This window comes from Panthera onca, chromosome D3, assembly GCF_046562875.1.
Source record: "Panthera onca isolate mPanOnc1 chromosome D3, mPanOnc1 haplotype 2, whole genome shotgun sequence".
Lineage (NCBI taxonomy): Eukaryota > Metazoa > Chordata > Mammalia > Carnivora > Felidae > Panthera > Panthera onca.
The window spans coordinates 1,512,098-1,524,107 of NC_138350.1; the positions used below are offsets into that span (position 1 = coordinate 1,512,098).

At 62.6% G+C, this 12,010-nt stretch overlaps 1 protein-coding gene across 3 annotated transcripts in view; it reads right to left on the bottom strand.

Moving 5' to 3' along the window:
- The window catches only part of ADGRD1 (adhesion G protein-coupled receptor D1), a 125,121-nt gene that overhangs the window by 12,433 nt on the left and 100,678 nt on the right, over positions 1–12,010 (bottom strand). For all 3 annotated transcript variants that reach the window (XM_078435954.2, XM_078435952.2, XM_078435953.2), the window contains 3 exons: positions 10,975–11,128; positions 6,386–6,452; positions 4,904–4,970 (listed from right to left, as the gene is read on the bottom strand). In XM_078435954.2, the coding sequence (XP_078292080.1) occupies positions 4,904–4,970; positions 6,386–6,452; positions 10,975–11,128 (288 nt within the window). The remainder of the gene's footprint in view (positions 1–4,903; positions 4,971–6,385; positions 6,453–10,974; positions 11,129–12,010) is intronic.

The following is a 12,010-nucleotide window of genomic DNA, read 5'->3' on the forward strand; positions in this document are numbered from 1 at the left end:
CCCGTCCCCTTCCTGACCTCTCGGCCCCTCCTGGAAGGAGACTTCCTGTACAGAACAGGTGTGAGATCCGCCCTGGACGTGCACGCCCCGCCCTGCTGGGTTCTGCGTCGGGTCGGGCTCCTCTGAGCTCCTCTCCCCCGAGGAAGCTCTTCCGCCCACGGTCTGTCCCCAGACGGTGGCTCAGCCTCCCAGGGCGGCGGCCGGGCCGTGGGGGGCCAGGGATCACCGGGACGGGGCTCTGAGCCGGCAGTGGGGGGAGCTGCACCAGGGTCTTGCCCGCCCTGCCCGCCAGCGGGTTCACTGTCGGCCCAGGAACACCGGTGGGGGGCGATGTTACTGGGTTACTCTGGTCTCACCACGGACCCAGCCGTTTGATGGGAGCCCTGCATTCAAATTTAAATACGACGACAACGAAACCGTCAGGCCAACTCAAGGGGTGGGCCACACAGGGCGCTTCTGTGGGCGCGCTCGCCCCTCAGAGCCTGTCCCCGCAAGCCCTGTGAGGAACGCGAGCCTTCGTGGTCTCCGTCAGCCCCACGCTCGGCACCGGAACAATCTGTCCGCCTCCTTGTCGTCCCAGACTCCCCAGAATGGGCCTCAAACCTACCCCTCTCTTCTTCCCAGGCCCCGCCTGAGGCAGGGTCTTCACCCCTACACGCTGGGGTCTCAGCAACATCTTCCCACGTGGTCTCCCTGACCCTGCGCCCCCCGCACCCTTGTCGTTCTCCTGGAGAAAGGCCAGCCTAGGCGTGTGCCTGGAGGATTCTGGGGAGACGGCAGCCAGCACGTGCCCGGTACCTCCGTTCCGACAACTTCCACGGGACGGATCTGTGGGCTGGTGGGCGGAGCTGCAGGGCAGTGGCGGGGACAGGCACCCCCGGGGAGGACCACCCCTCCTGGACACAGAAGGGCCGAGGGGATGGGGATGGGCGTTCACATGTGGGTCAGCACCCAAGGAGCAGAGACCGTTGGGTCTCTGCACTTGCGGAGTGACCCAGGGAGCGCCGTGGCCGGGGCTGTGGACGAGGCCGTGGCCAGGGGCTGTGGCCAGGACATGGCCTATGGAGGATGGGGCAGCCCCGGCCGCCCACAGTCCTGCACGAGGAGCCTGAGGGCAGGGTGGCCGGTGGGCTCCGTCGGTCGAGTGTCCAACTCCACGTCAGGTGGTGATTTCACGGTGCACGAGTTTGAGCCCCGCATGTGACTCTACTGTGAGCGCACAGCCTGCTTCGGATCCTCTGTCCCCCTCTCTCTGCCCCTCCCCTGCTCACACTCGTTCTCTCTCTTAAAAATAAACAAGCATTTTTAAAAAAGGAGCCTGCCCTCCGAGCCCTCCCGCCCTCCCGCCCTCCCGCCCTCCGAGCCCCTGCCCCCACAGGCCAAATCTGCCCACGGCCAGAGAGCAGGAGCCGGGTCCAGGCCAGCCCCCGGGGCGTGGCCAGGGCCGCAGGGGCATCACCCCGGGAGGGGCCCCCACCGCCCTGTCACCCAGCCCTCCCCGCAGAGCCCTGCTGGGCCCACACAGCTCAGCGCGCAGGCCACAGCCGGGGCCTCCGCTGCCTCTCCTCTAGCACAGAGGCTCAGGCCCTGTGGCCAGGGAGGACCTCGGAGACTCTCAGGGCTGCACAAGGGAAGGAAATCACCCCCATCGCCGGGCTGACCCCAAGCACGTGTCACCTGGCAGGAGACACAGCCAAACTGATCCTGCGCAAGGACACGGCTCGTGTGTGGGGCCGGCAGCACCCACTGTCTCTCTCACCCCGGACGTCAGTGATGCCACAATGGCGTCCCTCATCTCGTCCCTCTGGAAAGCCTCCTCCGAGAAGGCGCGGCACCGCCTCTGAGCGGCGTCTGCAGAACGTTCGCCAGGATAAACAAGACGGCCGGCCTCTTCCCTCACGTTCACGTCCAATCACCCACCGGGGCCCACGGCCTCGTTGGTGCCCAGGAGCCCGGGACGAGGCCAGCCGAGCTTTAAGAGGAGCCGCTGGGGAGAGGGGCGGGGGATTCAGGGGACCCCTGCCCCGTGCAGGCCCCGCTGACTGCCCGCAGGGGTGACCTGTCCTCAGACGGCCGGCTGGGATGACAGATGGGGAAGCAATGAACGAGGACAATGAGGGACAGGAGTCCGGGAGGCATCCCCTCCCCCCAACCAAGGCAGGACTCCACACCCTTCAAAGGCAGCAGCTCACAGGCAGCACCACGGCCTCGTGACCACCCTGGGGGCCCAGCAGAAGGGGTGCCCGTGGAGAGCGTGTCCTGGGGTCCTGGGTGGGGGTGCTCTGCAGAGTGTCCCAGGGTCCCAGTGGGGAGAGTACAAGTGTTAGTCAGCACACAGCCTGGGGCCCCGGGGCGAAGGTGCACGGGGAAAACGTGTCCCAGGTTCTTGGCCCGGGGGGCGTGTGGAGTGTGCATCTGGGGTCCCACGTGGAGCCGTGGAGATGACACACTGGGTTAGCGCGGGGTGGGCAGCAAGGATGTGGGAGGCCCCCGCGGGCCACCCCTTCCTGACATCAGCGCCCTGCCCCCGTGGGCCGACACCCAAATGGGGCGGCAGAGACGGAGACGCCCGTCCCCAAGCAGGCCTCGCACCAGATACACACCCAGGTAGTGGCCAGGGTGCCAGAGCACAGCCCCCCCCCCCCCCCCCCCGCGGCTTTCTGGGGAACCCCCAGCTCTGGCCCCCGAGCGGTCACGTGACACTGGCCTGGCCATCATCCGCCTCCTCAGTGACTGGCTCTGGGACAGACATGTGACCCCTAGCAGCCAATCAGAGCGTGTCCCGGGACTTCCTGGGACCACTGGGAACAGCTTCTCCCCGCTCCGCCCCATCACAGACCTGCGGGACGCGCGAGGAGCTGACTCTGCCTGTCTCCGCCGAGGAGAGCCTGCCTCAGGTGCAGCCAGCGCCAAGGCAACGGACCCCGGAGCGAGCAGCAGGCTCCGGCTGACGTCACTGGGCACCTGACCCCCTGCACTGCCCACGGCTGAGCCTCTTCTACTTATGGGGGTTCAACCTGCTTTGTGTCTCTGGGGAGAAGGGGGAGGGCAGGAAAAAGAGAAGGAGGAGAAAGAGGGCGAGGGGAGGACCATGGGGAGAAGAGAGAGAGAAGAAACGAGGGGAGGGCAGAGGGAGGAGAGGGGGAACCAAGGGGAGGATGGAGGAGGGGAGGAACAAGGTAGGAGGGAGGAGGGGAGAACCAAGGGAGGAGGGGAGAACCAAGGGGAGGAGGGAGGAGGGGAGGAACAAGGTAGGAGGAGGGAGGAGGGGTGGACCATGGGGAAAGACAGAAGAAACAAGGGGAGGAGGGGAGGGCAGAGGGAGGAGAAGGGGAGGACCAAGGGGAGGATGGAGGAGGGGAGGAACAAGGTAGGAGGGAGGAGGGGAGAACCAAGGGAGGAGGGGAGAACCAAGGGGAGGAGGGAGGAGGGGAGGAACAAGGTAGGAGGAGGGAGGAGGAGTGGACCATGGGGAAAGACAGAAGAAACAAGGGGAGGAGGGGAGGGCAGAGGGAGGAGAGGGGGAGGACCAAGGGGAGGAGGGAGGAGGGGAGGAACAAGGTAGGAGGAGAGAGGAGGGGTGGACCATGGGGAAAGACAGAAGAAACAAGGGGAGGAGGGGAGGGCAGAGGGAGGAGAGAGGGAGGACCAAGGAGAGGAGGGAGGAGGGGAGGCCCAAGGGGAAGAGGGAGGAGGATGATGATGATGACGACACCCACCATCACTGATGCCCTCTGGGGCCAGGACTTGGCACGCCGCTCACCCCACCCACGCCAGTACCCTGGCTTGCCCTCCACGAAGCAGGAAGTGGCATCTGTCAGACAGCTACTTCAGGGGCAAGAGAGATGTGACGTAAAAGCCTGGTGACACCTGAAGGGAAAGATGCTCGTCCGCCTGCACCCCTACTATTAACCCTAACTTTGTGGGAAACCACGTGCGAGGGCACTCCAGAACCCTCCTTTGAGGAACCACGGGGACTTAGCCAAGACTGGCCAATGCCACCCCTGGCGTCCCCCAGTCGGGAAGAAGCGGGGCCCCGACCAGATGGGGCCGCACACCTGCGGGGCTCAGGGGCACCCGGGACGTCCCCACACCGAAGGGAACCCCGTGACACTGCAACGGTCCCGTCCCATGCATGCGCTGCCCCTCCTCTGGGAACCGCACCCGGACTTTCTCGGGGCACTTCCTCCCCCACCCGGAGTCTCGTGCTTCGGGGAAGGCTGAAACCCAGCTCCACCCCCAGGGTTAGAGAGGTGACCCAGGCCTGCCAATCAGAGCACACTCTACTCCTCTAGCCCCAGTGGGGACTGGCCAATCAGAATACTCTATCTTCTGGCCCCTGTGGGGACTGGCCAGTTAGAGAACTCCCTCCCCAGGCACAGCGAGGGGCCCATGATCTGCAACATTCCAAGCCTGACGCATCAGAAGTGCCGAGACTCGATCCAGAGACTTTTGTGGGAAATGTGGGAAGAACGATAGCAAGAACCACAAAAGCTGTTTTTGTAATTCCGTGACGTCCGAGGACCTCAGGACATCCCGCCTGAGGATGGAGCCACCTGGCCGGAGGTGAGAGCACCCGTGCGTGCGGCAGCCTCCCTTGAGCCCGGGCCAGGCAGAGCGGCCAGCGCGCCTGCTTGCGACATCACCGGCCCCTCGGGTCGCGTTCTCTGTCCCCCATGATCCCGCGCTCCCGAGGCGCACACTAAGGTCCCTGCTGGGGCCGCGAGGACAGGGCGTGGGCGAGAACCCTCAGGGAAAGACCCCGCGGTGCACACCGACCCTGGCAGGCTGCGCGCACCTGCGCCTCCCGGCCAGCCATCTGGGGACAGGGGTCCCGGGCTGCACGCCCGGGGGCTGCGACAGGTTGCAGACGGGGGCCCTCACACCCACCGGCGGGACTTACCACAATGATGGACAGGGCAGGGGCCACGAAGGCCCAGACGGCGCCGCTCGTGATGGAGAGCCAGCAGCTGTGGACGGAAGCAGAGCGTTACCTCCACGCCACTGTTCCTGTGCCCCGGGGCGCCGGGCACCTCCACCGGGGGCAGCTGCTAAGGCAGGACGTTTTTCCGCTCAGGGGTCAATCTGAGCAGCCAGAGTAACAGTTAACCTCAGCCGATGTCTCTGCGTGCTACCCACGATGACCTCATGCCTCTCATTCTCGGGGTGAACGTTCAGGTGTGCAGACCACCTCAGGGAAAAGGAGGCTTTCACGGGCCTCTCAGTAGGAAAAATCACCACCTCTGCAGAGTTCGGCCAAAAACCAAAATAAGTTTTAACTTTGCTATGAAAAATAAACAAACTGACCTTCAGCAAGGGCTGAGAGCATTTCAAATACTGACCTAATTTGTGCCTTCTGCAAGGGATCAGAGCGTTGAGGAGTCACGAGGTGACACGGTCCTGACCATTCCCCTCTGCTCCTAGCTAAGGCTGGTCACACCTCCCTGCAGCGCCCCTGAGAGAAAAGGTCCCCGGGGATCCCAGCAAGTGCTCGCATTTCCAGAGAAGCCTCATGTGGGATGCAGCGTCCAGTTCCAGGATGGGGGATCCCTCCAGGCTTCCAAGGTGGGACTCCAGGAACTCAGGCAAGTAATAGCCTCCCCGTAACTTCATTTCTTTCCAGAGCATCGGGATGGCCAAGAGCCTGGGGTTCCCCAGGAGAGGCCACTCCCAGATCTGGGGACAGCCCTGGGGGCCCTGCCCACTGGCCAGGGTCAGGCAGGTGCAGGGCACGGTCCTCACCCCACCCGGTGTGGATGTCCCCGCAGGCGGCCTCGTTCACTCCCTCCACCCCGCTCACTGAGCGGCACGGGGGCCCCCAGCACACCAAACCCCAGGTGTGCATCCCCTGACACCCTCACAGGAGGAGCCACGATGACTCCCACACCCAGATGAGGAAACTGAGGCCCAGAGGAGTCAGGTGACCCACGTCCACTCCCAGGTGCCTCTCTGCCCCCGTTCCAGGACACAGGGGTTCCGAGACAGGACACGGCCCCTGTGAGTGCTCGTTCGCACCTACTGTGCGGAGGCAGCCATTTCCGCGAAATGCACAGCGAGCCTGAGCAGCCCCCTGCAAGGTGCATGGCCGCCCGGGACGGGACAGGGGCGACTGCAAACAGAGCACCTCCCCACATGTCCTTGCAGAGCTCTATGCGTCCCTGTCCTCTCAGGAAAGCCGGTGAGCCCCGCCACCGAGCCTCTGCTGGGGGGTGGGGGGGGGGGGGAGGACAATGCGGGGGGCGCAGCTGGGGTCGCCCTTACTTCAGGGCCTGGGGAGGCCAGCCCCGTACAGAGCCACGGCCTGGGGCCTCACACAGGGGCCTTTCCTGTGAAAGCCCTGCCACACGCCAGGAGCCACCCCCCCCCCCCAGACCCCGTCACTTACTTGTTATTTGTTCCATAACTGTTCATGGCAAACGATATGGAAATGATGCAAATGACGAGAGGAAAACCTGTGGAAAATGAGCGCAGGAAATGTTTCGGCCTCCTTTATCCAGCCAGTCCCTCATTCGTCTACGCCCGCTGCATGTAAGGAGCGAGAGCTACGTGCTCAGAAACGGCGCTGCCCCGGCCTCCGGGAGCCTCAGTCTAAGCCAAGGGCTAACTCACACTCAGGTGCACACACACGTACACATGAACTCTGAATCACATCCCTTACGAATCCAAGCCTGTTTCTGAAAAGGACCGGCTCTGGCTGCCAGAAGAGCGGCGCATCCCGGGGGGCCTCTGTCACCAGACACCCGCACAGCAGCCCCACCCCTGCCCTGAAGCGTGGGCCAAGGGCAAGGGCGGCGAAGGATCCACCCACCCGCTGGCCGGCTTTCCCAGGGCGCCAGACAGGGAGGGCTGCTGACAAGGAGGGCTGCATCTTGCTGGTTCCCAGAATGGAGGCTGGCGGTGGTGACCACACACGGGGACCCACCTGCCTGCGCTGAGCCTCCGGGGCCCCAGAGGAAGGAGAGGGAAGTGTGCCCCGGCTCTGCCGGGCGCTCACAGCGGCGGCTTCCCTGCCCTTCTGATTTCGGTCTTGAACAGCGTCCCGGAATGGGAGTTCCTGCAGGTCTGTCCCAGCTCTGAGCCACTGTTCTATGTCTAAGCAGTTCAAATGCGTTCCACAGCGTCCGGGAGAGCCACCCGGCCCACAGAGGAGCCCTCTCACCATGGCCCTCCGTCACACCTGCGTGCTCCGCGGGCGAGCTGGGCCCTGGTGCCGTGGGCCGCGGCTCCCGCCTGGGCGGCCCCAGGACCACGTGACAGGAGACGGCGCACCAGGGGCTGTTTTCCCTGGGGCCTCGGTGTCCACACACGACACAGGGCATCCTCGCCGCCCGGCTCATCTGGTGTGGGAAGATCACGTGGCACCCGAGATGGCGAGGAGGCATCGACCCGAAGCACCACCAGCCACCCGGCGCCCCAGCCTCGCTGAGGAAGGGCGGGTGCCGGCGTCTTTTCTCTGGGTCCACAGGACAGCAAGCGGGCACGGGGCCCCATCCCGGCGGGTTCCGGAAGGTGTGGCAAGGACCGCAGGTGCCTCTGGAGAGGTATTTTCAAAGTGGGTGGCCAAGGCCTTCACTCTGAGCCACGGCCCGCACCCTCCCGCCCCCGGTCCCGGCCCACGGCAGTGGTTGGCATCCCTTTGCTGCCTGAAGTGAAATGGATGAGTGACAGGTGCATTTTCTGCATACACGATTCCTTTGATCCCAAAGGCGATGCTGGCGGCTCCCTCGCCATTTCTTCCCACATCCCCCTCCGTCCGGCAGGGGCCGCCCCCTGGGGCAGTGACAGAGGGTCTGTCCGAGAAGAGCGTCCCCCACTCTCTGCGGTCTCTGAGGCACACGGCAGGAGCCCAGCACCTGGCTGAGCGTGTGTGTTCAGAGGCGGGAGAACGAGGGTGAGGAGACAGCCAGCAGGCATATCTTGGGCTCTGGTGCCACGGGATGCCTGGCTCTGTTCCCAGGGCCGCCCCAGACCCGCTGTGTGGCCTCAAGGAAGTGCCTGACCCTCGCGGAGCCTCCACGGTCTCATTGTGGAAATGCACACAAGAGCACCCGGGTCACCAGGCTGTTGTGAGGACCCCATGTGATGCGGCCACGTGTGAGGCCAATCCCTATAATCCGTGTGCTGTTATTAAGCCACTCTGGCTCCCCTTCTGCTGTTGCCATCACCGGAAACTCGAATCCCGGTAACCGACGGGCTTCTGCGGACAATCCGGGGTTCCTCCGGCCCTGCCACATGGATGTTTACCTCACGGAGTTGTAGACGCACCCTCTTTGGAATGTGGCGACCTTCAGAGGTGACCTTCAGCGGGCCCCCTGATTCCCCAGGGAGGGGTGGAGGGAGCTACCAGCCAGGACAAGCAAAGGGCTGAGGGAGAACGTCTCACAAAGAAAGGCAGAGGAAGCCAGGAGACACGTGGTCTGCCTTTCTGCCTGGGTCCCCAGTGCCATCTGCCACGGACTTCTGGATGCTTCTCTGGGCGTGTGGAGGTTTCGCACACGTCGCCCCAAGGCCGTTGGGGCCACCAGGTTCATTTTGGGCCACGGGTTGTGGATAGAAGTGACATGTGCCTCTCTGGACCAAGAAGTTAATTTTCGGTCTGATGCCCCTCCACGTCCGCTTTTCTCTCCCAGCAACCAGCACCAGCTCTAGGCAGCGACCCCTCCACCCGCCGGGACTGCCACGGGCACTGCCCCTCCCACTGCCTCGGCCGCTAGGGATACGGAGCGGAAACGGGAGGTAAAGGCATGCGGCTTTCTGGCAAGGAGAGCTGGGCGCTGCTCGGCGACCCGGCCCGTGCACCTGCGGTCCTGCCCCTGTCCTGCCCTGGCCGTGTACCTGCACCTCAGCACCGCGCCAGCTCCTGGAGCTCCAGATCAACCAAGGGCAAGTGGGGCCCAGAATTAACTACGATTAAGTGCGTGCCCCAGATGAGCAGGAACTCACCAAAGACATTAAGTTGTAACAGAGAAAAAGAAAGCAAGCTGCACGTCTGTCACTTCTGTGTACTCAGAGGTACGTCTGCTGCACAGAGAAGTAAACTTGCACACGGTTATCATAATCTCCTCCTGCTCCCACAGGGATGCTTGGGGGACAGATTACAGTTCACTCACCTTACAAGTCCTAACTTGTAAGGGCCTGACATCTAACAGAACCTCAAGGTATGCTCTTGATTCAACAGCGCCACCCCCCCACTTGGCTTTGAAACACAGTCCCCAGGGATTCAAGACCGGGGCAGACGCCGCGGGAAGAAGCCTCTGTGAGAGGGGCGCTCCTGCAGCGCGGTGTCCCCGTGCCCCAGGTCAGCCTCCGGCTCCTTCTTAATTAGGAACTGAAGGCAGAGAGAGCCCCGCTGCCCGCAGACTGTCTTTACTGCAGCCCAAAGCGAACTCTACCCCAATCAGAACCAGAGTTGCAGCTCGCAAGCCCTGAGGAAATCAGCGAGGGAAAAGCTGATGGGAGACAGAGGCCGCAGGCTGCGGGATCCCTGCCCAGGGCTCTCTCTGCACACAGCTTCCATCAGGGGCCACTCGCTCAGGGACCCGCAGGGACTACATCGGTATGAGAAATGACACAGCCCCAGACAATGCTGTCACACAGGATTATAACTCGGGATTCACAGATTACCTCACTTTTCTAAAGATCTCTATGATTTATATGAAATCTCTCAATTTTTAAATACGGGTAAAAATAATTTATTTTTTCCTCTAATCCTGCAGCCCAAATAAGAGCCCACGGTGGGCAGAGGCTCTGGGGGCGCTCACAGAGGGGGCATGGGACATCCCGGCCCAGCTCCCTGCGTGGCCCCAGCAGCTGGGAGGCAGCTGCAGAAACCGTGAGGGTATAGAGTGTTCGTCCACCACCCCCCAAATACATCCCATCAAGCAGCTCCCAGCACAAAATAAACACGTTTATCTTCTCCTTGCACAATGAGGACTGTGAAAACTAAATCCATGGGAAGAAAACCAGGAACAAGTAGCAAGCAGGTCCCTAACAGTCGGTGAAGGTTTCTAGCAAATGCAAGAATGCCGGGTGTCAGTGGCACAGCCCGCTCGACGCAGACTCCGGCAGGAAGCAGGGACTCCTCGGGATGGGGTGGGCAACAAGGAAGTTCACGGAGTCCAGTCAGTGGGGAGGGGGCTTCCGGAATGAAGCCATGAGCTGCTCCACAGACCTGCCCCTCAGGGAGATGATCCTAACTGGTGAAAAGTAGCCTAAAAATCCCACAACCACCAAACGACTCTGCGTTTTCCTAAGAGCATACAACAAACCGGGAAAACCTTCTTCAAGAAAACCCACTAAGTCTTGGTAAGAAGACGACTTGCTCCCTGTCCCCGGGCCCATCGAGAGCTACACTATGTCACAAGGGTGGGCCGCCTGCGTGTCTCCTGCAGAAACTCTACTCCAGGTAAGAGCAGCAGCGACCAGACCTCCCTTTCTCCATCCAGCCGCCACGTCCGGTGTGCATGTCCCTGCTGTGCCTGGCTGAGAACACCGGGCCCTGACTGCCCTCCCCTCAGGGCACTCGCAGGGCAGAGGCTCTATGCTACGAGAGGCAGGCCAGCATTAGAGGCTGCCCCCCCTCCCAGGCCCCGCTCTAATGCTGGGGTGCCAGTCCAAGAGGAATGAGACACGGTCCCTGCCCTAGCTCCAGAGCCGCGGGAACTCTTCCCAGGTGCAGGGGATACAGGCCATTAGCACAGAGAACTCCAAGCACGCTCTGTGGGAACGGATTTTTTTTTTTTTTTTGAACAGAGCATGGGGAAGCTCAAGTCTAAGAGCACCTGGCTTCTCAGAGGTGTGTCATGTGAAGATGAAATCATATCCAACCTACTCCTGCCTCCCCCTCCTATCCCCGCCTCCCCCACCTGCCCCATATCCCCACCTGCCCCTCCTATCCCCGCCTCCCCATCCCGTCCCCCTGTACTCCACACACCTGCCCCCTATCCCCACCTGCCCCATTCCATCCCCACCTACCCCATCCTATCCCATAATAGTAGAGATGCTTGCTGTCCTCTGAGCCAAAGACCTTGATCACCATGCTGTAAAGATGCAACCCTTCCACCAGCATCCAGGCAAAGGCACTCAGGAAGAAGTAGTGCAGGAGCACGGCCAGCACCTGGCAGGGGACCTGGGAGCGAAGACACACAAGCGGACATCTCTCTGGCGGTTCCTGCGTCCAATTCCGGAACATCGGCTGCTCACGTGCCCTCATTTCCCGGCGAGGCAGAGCGGGGCGGGGTCCTGGCTCCCTTTCTGCCCCCCCCCCCCCCCCCCCCCCCCCCCGGCTTTAGGGTTGGGGCGGGTGACTCCGGCACAGCGATTGGTTCAGGAGAGGGCGGGCGATCAGGCGCGGCCAATCAGCATAAACACGAGAGTGCGCAGCAGGATTGGCTGGAGGCGGACACGTGAGCAGCCCGGCCAATGGGGTGGGCTCTGGGGAATGGGCGGAGCCATCCGGGAGCTGACCCGCAAGCCTGGGGCTTGTCAGCCACGTGGGCCGCTGGCTGTGAGCAGGTACCCGAGCTGGACCAGCAACCCCGACCGGCTTAGGCCGCAGCGGGGGCGCCCCCATCCCATGCCCGTGTCCACAGAGGCCGGGAAGGGGGCGGAATGATGGGAGGGGGGATATAAATTTATATACTGCCTTCAAATAATAAAAATAAGGAGAAAAAAGTAAGAGAATTGAAGACAGAAACGGCATGATTACGTCGGGCGCTCCAAGCTCTGCTTTCATAGTGCTCTCCAATCAGCTCATTCCCAGGACAGCATCGTGTGCTCGGCACCTGGTTTCCAGGGGCGCGGCTGGAGGTCCCTAATCTGCCCCCACATGCGCATCAGAGGCAAGTATCAGGCATGCGCAGCTCGCGTCTCTGCGTCCCAAGGGGAGCACCGTCCGCCCACTAGCCGCTCTGGGACCGACACCCAGGTCACTCTATGTCTGCCGCGAAGCTCCTGCCACCTGTCATTATGGGCAAATTGCTGTAACCGGCTCCCACATCTCTAACAGGAG